The sequence below is a fragment of the Theobroma cacao genome, chromosome 5 (genome assembly GCF_000208745.1).
Source record: "Theobroma cacao cultivar B97-61/B2 chromosome 5, Criollo_cocoa_genome_V2, whole genome shotgun sequence".
Classification (NCBI taxonomy): Eukaryota; Viridiplantae; Streptophyta; class Magnoliopsida; order Malvales; family Malvaceae; genus Theobroma; species Theobroma cacao.
The window spans coordinates 37,768,091-37,780,552 of NC_030854.1; the positions used below are offsets into that span (position 1 = coordinate 37,768,091).

At 34.2% G+C, this 12,462-nt stretch overlaps 1 protein-coding gene and 3 pseudogenes across 1 annotated transcript; 1 reads left to right on the forward strand and 3 right to left on the reverse strand.

Moving 5' to 3' along the window:
- On the forward strand, positions 3,320-5,235 carry LOC108662047 (annotated as a pseudogene).
- On the reverse strand, positions 5,941-7,163 carry LOC108662048 (annotated as a pseudogene).
- LOC18600357 lies at positions 7,245-9,571 on the reverse strand (annotated as a pseudogene).
- Positions 10,035-11,973, reverse strand: LOC18600358 (non-functional pseudokinase ZED1). Its single transcript, XM_007030736.2, has 2 exons — positions 11,810-11,973; positions 10,035-11,361 (listed from the first exon to the last, which is right to left on the reverse strand). The coding sequence occupies exon 2, from the start codon at positions 11,354-11,356 to the stop codon at positions 10,364-10,366; it is 993 nt and encodes a 330-aa protein (XP_007030798.2). The 5' UTR covers positions 11,357-11,361; positions 11,810-11,973; the 3' UTR covers positions 10,035-10,363.

Genomic DNA, 12,462 nt, shown 5'->3' on the forward strand with positions numbered 1-12,462 from the left:
AATTTATTAATCATTAGAATGATATTGCAGGTTCAGGTTCAAGTGGAAATGGTGCAATCATACACTTATAAACCTGAACCAGAAAGCTCTAGTGTTGCACATCCCAATAAACTGTTCCTATTGGCTAGTGGAGCTCAATATGTTTTGATGTACCAACTGACATAACAAAGACAGTACATTTTGGTGAACCAATTGGCAAAAAACAAAAGAATGTTTCACCCCAGTTCTGAAGGTGCTGCTTTTGTTTTGATCTATACTTGTTGGTAGCATAGGAGCCCCATATATGAACTACAAACTAAATGTTAGTTGGTCTACAGCCATGCACTAGAAACAATTTAAACAACATGGAGATTAAAGGTTAAAAGTTAAATTATGAGAAACCCCTCTACCTACTGTTAGAGAAGCTTGTTCATTGACTTTTAATTAGCCCAATGATTGGTGTTCTATGATCTTTTCATTAAAGAATGTATCTGTCTTACAAGTTTTTCAACTAGCAACCAGCATCCAAGAATTAATATAAAGATTTACGCCTTCAAAAAAAAAAAAGCCAACATCCAAGAATATATGATATCTAACATATCCAACCTCTATTTTCTGAAGAAACAAGAATCCAATTTATAGAAAACTATTCCACCATTAGAAGAAGCACAATATTCTCCTCACTCTATTCCAGAGGTGAATGTTTTTTGTTCCCTACATGAAATTTCTCAAAAAAAAAAAAAAAAGCCAACATCCAAGAATGTATGATATCGAACACATCCATCTTCTGTTTTCTGAAGAAACAAGAATCCAATTTATAGAAAACTATTCCACCGTTAGAAGAAGCACAAGATTCTCCTCACACTATTTCAGATGTGAATGATTTTTGTTCCCCTGCACATGAAATATCTCAGAAAAAGAAAAAAAAAAGCCAACATCCAAGAATGTATGATATCTAACATATCCATCCTCTGTTTTTTGAAGCAACAAGAATCCAATTTATAGAAAACTATGAGGTGAACGTTTTTGGTTCCCCTATAGTTGAAATTTCTTTAAAAGAAAAAGGAAAGAAAAACACAAGAAGCAGGCAAGAGCAGCTTACATTTTTTTCTTTCTTTTGCCATATCCTTGGCCTCCATTTTACATTTCCTGGTGGCTTCATCCTTCTTGCACAGCTCTGCGGTGTGTCTATTTGGATAGCTATCCTCTCTTCTCGTGAAATCAGAGAAGTTACGGCTACAAGTCTTCACGACAGTATCGTTGTCCTTTGTTCTCTTACTCTTAGGGTCACCTCTCTCATTCGTACTTGTCGGTTCTTTCTTCCATTTCTTCTTAGATTGCATTGAAGAAGCACCTTTGGATGATGCTGATTTGGATGGGAAGCTTTTCTTGCCTTCTGACCCTGCCATGTCAATCTTGGAGTTTAATAGGTGGAATCTTGAGAGAGAGAATTGTTGACGTATAACATGTCAATTCAGGGCCAGTATGATCTTTAACAAATTAATAATACATATTGGTATGTATATATCATTTAAGATAACAAGAAAATATGAGAACGACGCCGTGCCAAAAGACTAACTGGATTTACATATGTTTACATGCAAACAATCCATCTACTGCTCTTGGAAGTACCCCTTTCTTCTATTTATCAGATTCCAAGATGTTTGGTCCCTGAAAATGAGGTAAGTATCATCACCCATGAAATTCGATTTAATTCATAACTTTAATTAACTGGACCACATTCATGCATTCATCATATCATCTCTGTACTGTATGTCTTCCCTGCCCCTGTCCGGCACCAATACAAAAGGAAAGACAATCAAAGAGATAGAGTTAAATCTATCCACAACTAAATAAACGAGCAATCAAAAATGTCTAGACAATGAATCCAAGCATTTGACTGGTAAGTTAGTGCATAATCTCTCTCAGAGTTTGAATTCCCTTTCTTCGAATTCCAAAAAAAAAAATTAAAACAATGTGTTACATTAACACTATCTACTAGAATTTACTAACAACCATAGAAAAATTAGTAACTTAAAACTATCGAGTTTAAAGGTCCTTTAGCCTAATGCTTTGAAGGGATGTCCAAAACACTTCTCACCATTTAAGTTCTTTATTGATTATCAACAAAGTAATCAATGATATTAAACAACATTTGAAACCAAATACTCCAAACAAATCAACGATACAAAATTCTTAACCGCGGTATTTAATTAGCCAATATATAATTCTTAAAATACACTTTTTTCCTTAATCATGGTTTTTGTCCTGCTTAGTTTTTTCATGATAAAGTTTATAATGAGGCTTTAAAGTCATGTAATAGAGGCCGTTGTAATGAAAGGGTCTGTTAAGAGGTCTTATAGGTATGTAATTGGTCTTAAAAATTAATGAAATTCACCTTTTCTTCTTTAAAAAAAAAATAATAATATAGCTTACCTGTCCGTACACAATGATTGTTCCATTGGTTGCATTGACAGCATCTGCTTCAAAAGAAAAAGAAATACATATAAAACAGTTGATCAAACCATGAAATTGCAGAAATCAATCAATAAACAGGTTTCCCGTACTCAGATACAGTAGGTAGAACAAGAAACTCGTACATATGATCAGCTTGCATAGATTTGTCATAAAACACCTTACCAAAGCTAAACGTAAAGCCTTCTTCCTTATCATCCTATCATATATAAACTCGAATCACTAAACTGAATTCTCTTCAAGTTTTTATCATTTATTTTTGAAAGTTTTTATAAAACAAAAGGTAATACAAACTCGAATCACTAAACTGCTGCACCAGTTGCCTCTGTTGCCGTCTTGACTGCTAGTTTAACTAATCCCTGCTACCTAAAGACGCTGTCACAACCCAGTTGTTAAATGCATGAAATTTTGTATAAGCATTTTGCTCTCACCGCCTGCAATTTAGATTCCCCATCCCGTTTAATATCCATCTCAGAGCTGACTGTCTTATCCAAACCATTTCCATACTCCCGTTTAGAACTTTACCCCCGATCAGTTTTATTCTTTTTTTTTTTTGCAAAAAAAAAAAGGAATTCCATTGAAAGCAGAGGGAACAGTGTTCATCATCTAGGTTGTTAGAAGAGAATTTTGGCCAGAAGAACTAATTGATTCACTCTCTTTGGCCGATGAGTTTTATTCTGATGCTATACTGGTGCAAAATATTTGATTCACTCTCTTTTAACATTTTTGGCCGGTGTCTTGTGGAGCTTATAGTTTTTGTTGGTTCAATTCAATGCATAGCTTACCATTGCTGCTTGGATGGGAATTTGTACCTTCATTTGCTAATATTCTACATCATTCCACTACATAATTTCAACCGCTGTCGATGGGAATATTACTCGCTGGATGTATGGTTCCAGAGATGAGCATAATGCTCCAGGTCACTGGTATACTACAATGCTTTATAGTTCGCACCACCCTTGCCTTAAGAGCCGAGTGTATAGTTTTGATAGCAATCTTTTGTTATATTGAATAATTTTTATTAGATTGAACCATGTAGAATTAATTCACTTTATAAAAGAAAATCCAATCAGAACTAGGATATTCCAAATGGATTCAAACTTGAATCAAGGAGAAGTAACTCACTTTTTAAGAGCAAATCCATTCAAAAAATTGAGACAAACTTCAACAACAACTAGAAACCCGAATTGGAGTGAAACTAGTTACAAGAAAGCTTTCAGTATATATAGCTTCTGACTCTTAAAGGTTATGTCACTTGTCTGCTATCTTCTTTAGTTTTTCTCTTTGAAAAGCTTTCTCCTCTCTTCTTAATAGCAGTAATAGAAAGAAAATTCTTAGGCAAGGTGATAATGGGACGAGGAATAGTGGGTGATATTATCACTAGCCTAATCCTTTTCTACGGGTTGATTTCGCAATTGGTTCCTGATTGTTTCACAGAATGCATTGAGCTTTGGCAAGAGAGATTGAAGAACTATTTCTTTCCTAGCATTCGTATCATATTCAACGAATTCAATTCTAGCCTTTGCTATCGTAGCATTGCATAGATTGCTATAGAGTACTACCTCAGTTCTAAATCTGTTGCAAGAGTTACCAAACTGAAAGCAGAATCTTTAAAGAGAAAGGGGCCTCTTCTATTTTCTTCAGACGATTACGAGGACGTTGAGGATGAGTTTGAAGGAGTCAAGGTTACATGGTATAAGGGGAAACATTCTCCTGAGAAGAAGATAATATATAAGCACCCTCCTGATGATAAAAATTATTACACTCTCATCTTTCATCCCAAATATCGAGACATTATCATGGAGCGATATTTGAACTATATTTTGCAAGAGGGTAAAGCCATAAAAAAAAAAGAGGAGGCGCTTTACATGAATGATGGTGACGATGTGCTTTGGGATTATACATGGTTGGAACACCCTGCAAGCTTTGATTCTTTTGCGATTGATTCTGAGAAAAAAAAGGAGATAATTAATGATCTTATTGCATTTAGTCAAGGAAAAGAATATTATTCAAAGATTGGCAAAGCTTGAAAACGTGGTTATCTCTTGTATGGTCCTCCAGGAATTAGTAAGTCTATCTTGATTTTAGCACTGTCTAATCTTTTGGGTTACAATATATATGATCTTGAGTTGACTACAATTAAGGACAATGCCTAATTAAAGAGTCTTTTGATTAATTCATCACGTAAAGAGTATTTTTGTGATCGAGGATATAGATTGTTCACTTAATATTGCGGGAAAACGTAAAATTAAAAAAGAAGATTCTGATTCTGATTATAATGATGAATATAAAAGTAAAAATAAAGTTACATCATCAGAATTTTTAAATTTTGTCGATGGAATTTGGTCTGCTTGTAGTGGAAAAAGGATTATTGTGTTTACGACCAATCATGTTGACAAACTTGATCCAGCTTTGATCCGAAGGGGAAGAATGGATATGCATATCGAATTATCTTATTGCACTTTAGGAGGGTTTAAGGTGTTGGCAAAGAATTATTTGAACCTTGACTCACATTCTCTCTTTGAAAAAATTGGAAACTTGTTGGAAGAAGTAAATATGACTCCAGCAGAAGTTTCTGAGCATTTGATATGCGGCAGAGTGGGAAGAGATCCAAAGGCCTGCTTGGAAAGCTTGATAGAAGCCCTTGAAACTGCCAAGGAAAAGAAGATCAATGAGGAGGAAAAAGATGCTAAAGAAAAAGGAGGAATAAAAAGCATAATGCCTGCAAGGAAGAGACGACCAATGAGGAGGAAAAAGATGCTAAAGCAAAAGGAGGAATAAAAAAGGTCCAGTTAATAGATTTTGGTTAATTAATTATTTCAGATTTTGTTTTTTTGCTTTTATTTACTTTTAAATTTCTACCAAGGTTGAGACTTAAGAGCCAACCTGAACTTTGTAGTTAATTTTCAATTCTATTATTATTCTATAAGGATTGTTAATTTTGTTTCTTTTATACCCTGGTTTGCCATTATTATATTATTATATGCTAGTACATAATTACTTATAATTAATATAGTACTTCCTAAAATTTATTAATGATTATAAATATGATTTTAAATTTTAACTTATTAATTTAATTTTTATCAATAATATTCATAAATATTTTTTTTAATTTCTTTATTTCGAATTCCAATTTAAGTTTTTTTATAAATATTAATAATCAAATTTTCATATTTTTTTTAATTTTTAATCGAATTCAAGTAAGTAATGAATAGTTAATTTTAATCGAAAATATTCTACTCATCATCATTCCCTAAAATTAATGGAAGCATATTTGTGCAGTGTTGTAAATTGACCTACCCTTGAGATGTAAAAATATAAAAAAAAAAATATTGAATTAATTAATATAACATTACAGCGGAGATATGAAAGCCTCACTATAGCTATTGAGCATGTAAACTACAACAATCATCCACCTGGAATTTTATTGAATCCAATGGAATGGATATATGAACACCAGTTTTAAATTGAATTGAATAATCAAAGTTAGTGAATGTAAGAACATGAGTCCAAAGAAATATAAGACGTATATATTAAACTGATAGAAGTGAAGTAAATAGCTGAAATACATGGAGAAGCTTTATGAAGTTGCCTTAGCTGTTTTGCAACATCAGTTATCGTTGGATGGTCTTCTGGATTTTCCTTGGTGCAACTAGGTACTATGTTTGCAAAAGCTACCAATTCATCACGATTGATTCCTTCACTTGAAATATTTTGATCCACAATTTCAATTAACCGATTGCTTTCAACATAGGACTGCACAAATTCTTCTACAATGGCATCCTCTGCAGCATAATATTGAGAAGCATTGTTTGTTCCAGTCAAAAGCTCAAACAAGAGTCTGCCAAAACTATAAACATCAGCTTTTTCATTTATTTTTGAACCTTCCCAAACTTCTACCGCCATATACCCTGTTATCCCTGAGATAGCATCTTCTACATGGGATTTGCCCTCTGGAATATGGCTATGGAGAACGAGAACTCACTAAGCTTAGCAACATAATTTGAATCCAATACTATTAATATCAGTGAAAGACCTCGGTGAATAATGGGTCTGGATAGAGCAGTATGGAGATATGCAACTGCAGTAGCTACATCCATTGCGATTCTTATTCTAGATTTCCATGTTAATGGCTCAGGCTGCCCCTCATGAACTTCACATATACATTTCTCGACCAAATTCATAAACAAGAACTGTGTTTTGAGTCTCTAAGCAGCATCCAATGAGTTTTCGAACATTCTTGTGAACAAGAAATGAACATGCCGGGAAATCTCTTGTTCAACATTGCAACCATCTGTTGCTTTGCTCTGCTCCTCAGAAGAGAAAGTGCGAATAGGAGTACATTTACCATTACACGAGGCAATGTGTGTAATCAATGCCAAACTCTTAAACACAAATTTTAAAAATCGAATGAAGCTGATTGATATTGAGCTTTGAATTTAAGATCTTTGTTTCTAAATTTAATTTATGTATCAGCAATTTAATAATTGTAAGCAATCAGATTTATATCAAGTCTATGCCTTCAACTAGAACAAGCTAAACAACTAAACTGAGCCTTTGATGAAGCCCGGAAGATTGCCAATTTGAGTTTATTTTCTATTTGTGATGGACCAGGGGCCTTAAGAATGCAATGAATTATTTCTCAATTTGAGTTACTTTATTTTCTTGGTTGAATATCTGCAAATGTTCTGCATAATGAACCTTGCCATATCCTTCTTTCAACCAGATGAGAGTTCCAACAAGGGAATCTAGAATTTTATTACCATAACAGTCTTCTCTAGCTGCTTCAGCTGAAATTGTTATCTCTAAATCAAACAGATTTAAGAGAACTAGTAAACTAATGAATTTTGATAGTAAAATGCTAAAATCACAACCATACTTTTGTTTGACTTAATTTACATTTCCCTAGTGGAGCAACTCACTGACTTTCTTAAAACAGCATAATCTTACAGGCAGGTCAAGGTTCATAAATAATGGCTTAGAGGCTGGGGACCTATGCATACAAATACAACTACAGCTTTCAAGATTTTTTCAGCTACTGAGTAATAATATAGCTACATGGGGCTAGGCTAACAAGGTGATGGAAAAGACTGATCAATTCGCCTGAGTTCTTTGGCAACCTCAATCATTGTTGGCCTCTGTTCTTCATCATAAGAGGTGCATCTAAGGATAAGTGTTGCAAAATCCTGCAACTGCTTCATATCAATTCCTTCATTTTTTATTCTACTGTCGACACCATTAACGAGCATTTCAACATGCTTCTGATCACTACAACGCGTCGCAGTATACAAAACTGTCTGGTATCCACTTAAAAGCTCAATTAGAAGCAATCCAAACTGAAATACATCAACCTTCTCTGTTATATAACCTCTAACACAATATTCAGGTGCAACATCCAATGTTCTCCGTGTAAGGGGATCCTCTATGTCTGATTTCCCTTCAGGAATAGATACACTCAGTCCAAAGTCGATGAGTTTGGGAACATTGTTCTGATCCAAAATGATGTTTGAGCAATTAATATCTCGATGGATAACTGGTCTAGAAAATGCATTGTGGAGATATGCAATTGCATTTGCTATACCTATTGCAATTTTCAACCTGCATTTCCATCGTAGTGGCTCAACATTAGTGGTAGAAATACACGTGGAAAGGATTTTTGTGCCAGCAAATTCATATACTGTAGTTGGTATTTCGGTCTCCAAGCAGCATCCTGTAACCTTTAAAACATTCTTGTGAACACTCATTTGTGATCCAATAGCAATATCTTTGTAAGCATTGTCTTCAGAACCCCATAAATAGCCGTACTTCTTAACAAAAATCAGACGGTCATTTAGAGAGCCTTTGTACAACTGAACCAAAATCTTCCACAAAAATCTGGCGTGGATCATAGTTGTTTGTTGCTATCAGAAGCTCTTTTGCAGAGAAATGGCGGATAGGATTAGATTTGCCATTACAGAAGGTAATAAGCTCTTCTAATAAACGCCCTCCATTTTTTATGAAAAATGTCTGATTATCTTCATATCTCTTCACATTGAAACATGCAAACATCTTGCCTAAAAGTAGAACTTTATATCAATTATACAAACAGGATGGTAAAAGAGATATGTAACTGAGAATTTTCAAAAACAAATCAAGATAAAAGGAAGCACAAGATCCAAGAAGTCAGTCTTGCAAATTGAACCAAATTTGATGCAAGGAAAACCTGTAGCAGTTTTTGTTGCCTGCACATATACAAACATGAAGGGAAAGGGGAGCTATAGAGGGGATATAAGGTTTACATGTGAATGTGAGAAAAGGGAGCTCTCATGGCTGTCCAAGAGCTATTGGCAGTAGCCATGATTGATGTAATTTCACACTTGGCTTATCAACAAAAATGTAAAAGTTGGGTCACAGGAAATACCCATCACACTTGGCTTGTCTTCAGTAAATGCATGACTTTTGGTCTCACAACAGATGTGAAAACAAGAAAATGAAACTACATGACTTTTGTTTGAATGAAACATACTAACAAGAAAATGTGTTCAAGAAGATTACGCTTAGTTGATTGTCTCTGGTCTTTATCTAGTGATGTTGACTTGAATATGGAAGAGCCGTAATTTCATGTTTATAGCAACATTTCACCAGAAGAAGATGCATGAGGAAAAGGTTATACAGTATATAACTTTTCATGAGAAAGCAGAAGAAGAAAGAATGCTTCCTTTTATATATTAAAACTATTAAAACCGTGAACCACTCTTTTGAACCATACATGCAGTGTATGAACATCCTATGTGAAGATTTTGCTTGAGTTGCCATTGCAAGATATATTTTGTCTGAGTTAATTTTCTTATAATTCACTATTCTTTGCAAGACTTGTTCCAAGCTTCAAAAGATTCTTGATAAGGCTATTTAAGAATCTAGAGACTTAATTCAAAAGGTTAGTATCATAAAATACAGAGTACTTAGATTAGATCAGCTTAAATATATAGAAACGGAGGAGTTCTTCTTTCAGGAAAAAGAAATCAGTGTTAAATTGGATTGGGGCATGAAATGGTACCTGCAGAAATATTAGAAACCTCTATGGGGGCATGAACCGGTATCTGTAAATGCTCAACTCGAAACTCAAGTCTAGAAATTGCAGAAGAATTGGAGGGAGGAAACTTGCAGGGTGCAGCAGATATAGATACAAGTCATTCCAGGATATCAGCAGAACTTCTCCATATATGAGAAGAAGTGCAATGCTTTGATTGAAATTGTCAAAGTCATACACGTGAGAGTTGAGACTTCCAATAAAAAAACAGGCACAGATTTGAAGGCTTCTGTCTACAAACATTACCTAACTCTTAGACACAAATTTTAAAAAATTGATTTTAGAACTTTCTGTTCAAAATTCTATTCCAGGTCGCAAAATCAGATAGCAAAAGCGTTGACTCACCACCTTCGACTAGTGTTTTAACACACTAGTATTATCTGGTATATAGTGTTCACCTTCAGGAACAGATACAGCTAGCTGGTATATGGTGTATTGACTTGTTTCTCAATTTGAGTCACTTTATATTCTTGGTTGAGTATCTGCACTTGTTCTGCATAATGAACCTTCATTCAATCAAATAAGAATTCCAACAAAGGAATCTAAAATTTTATTACCATGAAGGTTTCTCTAGTTGCTCCAGTTGAAATTTGTGTCTCTATTCAAACAGATTTTGAAGAATTTGTAAACTAATGAATTTTGATACTTAAAATCCTAAAATCACAACCATACATTTGTTTGACTTAATTTACATTCCCCAGTGGAGCAACCCACTCACTTTCTTAAAACAACAGAATCTTACTGGCAGGCTGAGTTTCATAAATCTGCTTTGAGTCTAGAGAGCCATGACTACAAATACAACTACAGCTTCCAAGATTCTTTCAACCAAATGGGAATAGCTTAGGAAGGTGATGGAAAACGCTGATCAATTCGCCTGAGTTCTTTGGCAACCTCAATCATTGTTGGCCTCTCTTCTTCTTCATAAGAGATGCATCTACGGCTAAGTGTTGCAAAATCCAGCAGCTGCACCTGATCAATTCTTTCATTTTTTATTCTACTATCAATAAAATTACTGAGCTTTCCAAAACAAAGCTTCCCAATATCCGTTATATCATGCTTCATCATAAAGTAAGCTGCCTTCTGTCCACTTAAAAGCTCAAATAGAAGAATTCCAAACTGATAAACATCAGCCTTCTCTGTTAAATAACCTCTACCACCATATTCAGGTGCAAGATACCCCATTCTCCCTACAATAACATCCGCCTCTACATGTGATTCTCCTTCAGGAATAGATATACATAAGCCAAAATCAATGAGTTTGGGAACATTGTTCTGATCCAGTATGATACTTGAGCATTTGATATCTCGATGGATAACTGGTCTAGAAAATGCAGTGTGGAGATATGCAACTGCACTTGCTATACCTATTGCTATTTTCAACCTGCATTTCCATGGTAGTGGCTCATCATTAGTAGCAGAGATACATGTGGAGAGGATTTTTGTGCCAGCAAATTCATATACTGTAATTGGTAATTCGGTCTCCAAGCAGCATCCTATAACCTTTAAAACATTCTTGTGAACACTCATTTGTGATCCAATGGCAATATCTTTGGGTGCTAAATCACCCCAAAGACGGCAGTTGTCATACTTCTTTACAAAAATTGGACGGTCCTTTAGAGAGCCTTTATACAATCGATAACCAGCATCGTGCACAATAATCTGGCGTGCATCGTAGTAGTTAGTTGCTCTCAGAAGCTCGTTTGTAGAGAAATGACGGATAGGATTAGATCTGCCATTACAGAAGGCAATAAGCTCCTCTAATAAAGCCCCTCCATTTTTTGTGAAAAACTTCTGATTATCTTCATGTCTCTTCACTTTCAAACATGCCAACATCTTGCCTAAGAGTGGAACTTTATATTAATTATACAAACAGAATATTGAGCAAAAAAAAAATTATACGAACAGGATAGTAAAGAAAAAGAAAATTGATTAAAAAAATATTTCCTTCTCTATATGGGATAACCTATTATTTCAGTTTTATTTTCTTTTGTTACTTCCAAAAAGAAAAAAAAAAAAACTATGTTTCAGTTTGATGCATAGCAATCAAGGTAATAAAAAACTAACAGATCACTGACGCTGCAGTAGTAAGGACCCTGGACCCTGAATATGTTGTTGGAAACAAGAGATTTTGAAACATGAGTATTATATTTGGATTGAGTTAATCAATGTTAGTTAATATAAGAACATGAGTCCAACAAAAAAAAAAAGATGCATTGAACTGATAAAAGAGAAATAAGTAGCTGAATAACAAAAACGAAACCATGAGGAGGAAGAAGAAAAGTGCACCTGGGAAGTTTGAATAATAAATCAAGATAAAGGAAGCACAAGATTATCTAAGAACTCAGTCTTGCAAATTGAACCAGACTTAATGCAATGAAAAGCTGAGCAGTTTTTGTTGCCTGCACATATACAAGTCTTTTAGGTCAACAGACAAATATCCAACAGTAGTCTTAGACTTGAGATAAAATACTGAGTGGTGACGTTGTAATACCCCTCACAAAGTATTTATTATAAAAAAAAAATAAATTAAAATTATTAATTATAGTTTTATAAAGATAATAAGTAGATATTATTTTAGTATTTTATTTATTTACAATTATGACCTTGGGTGTCTTAATAATTAGAAAATAGAAGAAGGGTCTTTAAGTAAAAGAAGAAGTTTAATTAAGTCAGTTTTATTATCACGTTTAAGTTAGTGGAGTTGGGTAGTTTACAAGTTTTAAAAGAACAGACAGGAACTCACGTCAGTTTTTTCATCAGACTTAAACAATAGGCAGTCAGAAGAGCTTGATATCAGGGAAGAAGAAAGACAGAGGAGAGGGAAAGAGATTGCTGATTAAGGTATGATTAGGGTTATATTTTCATAGTTTGAGAACAAAAGCTCTAAATTATTTTATGTTTCCTTAATTTTGTTTCAATTTTGGTACTATTTCGATGAC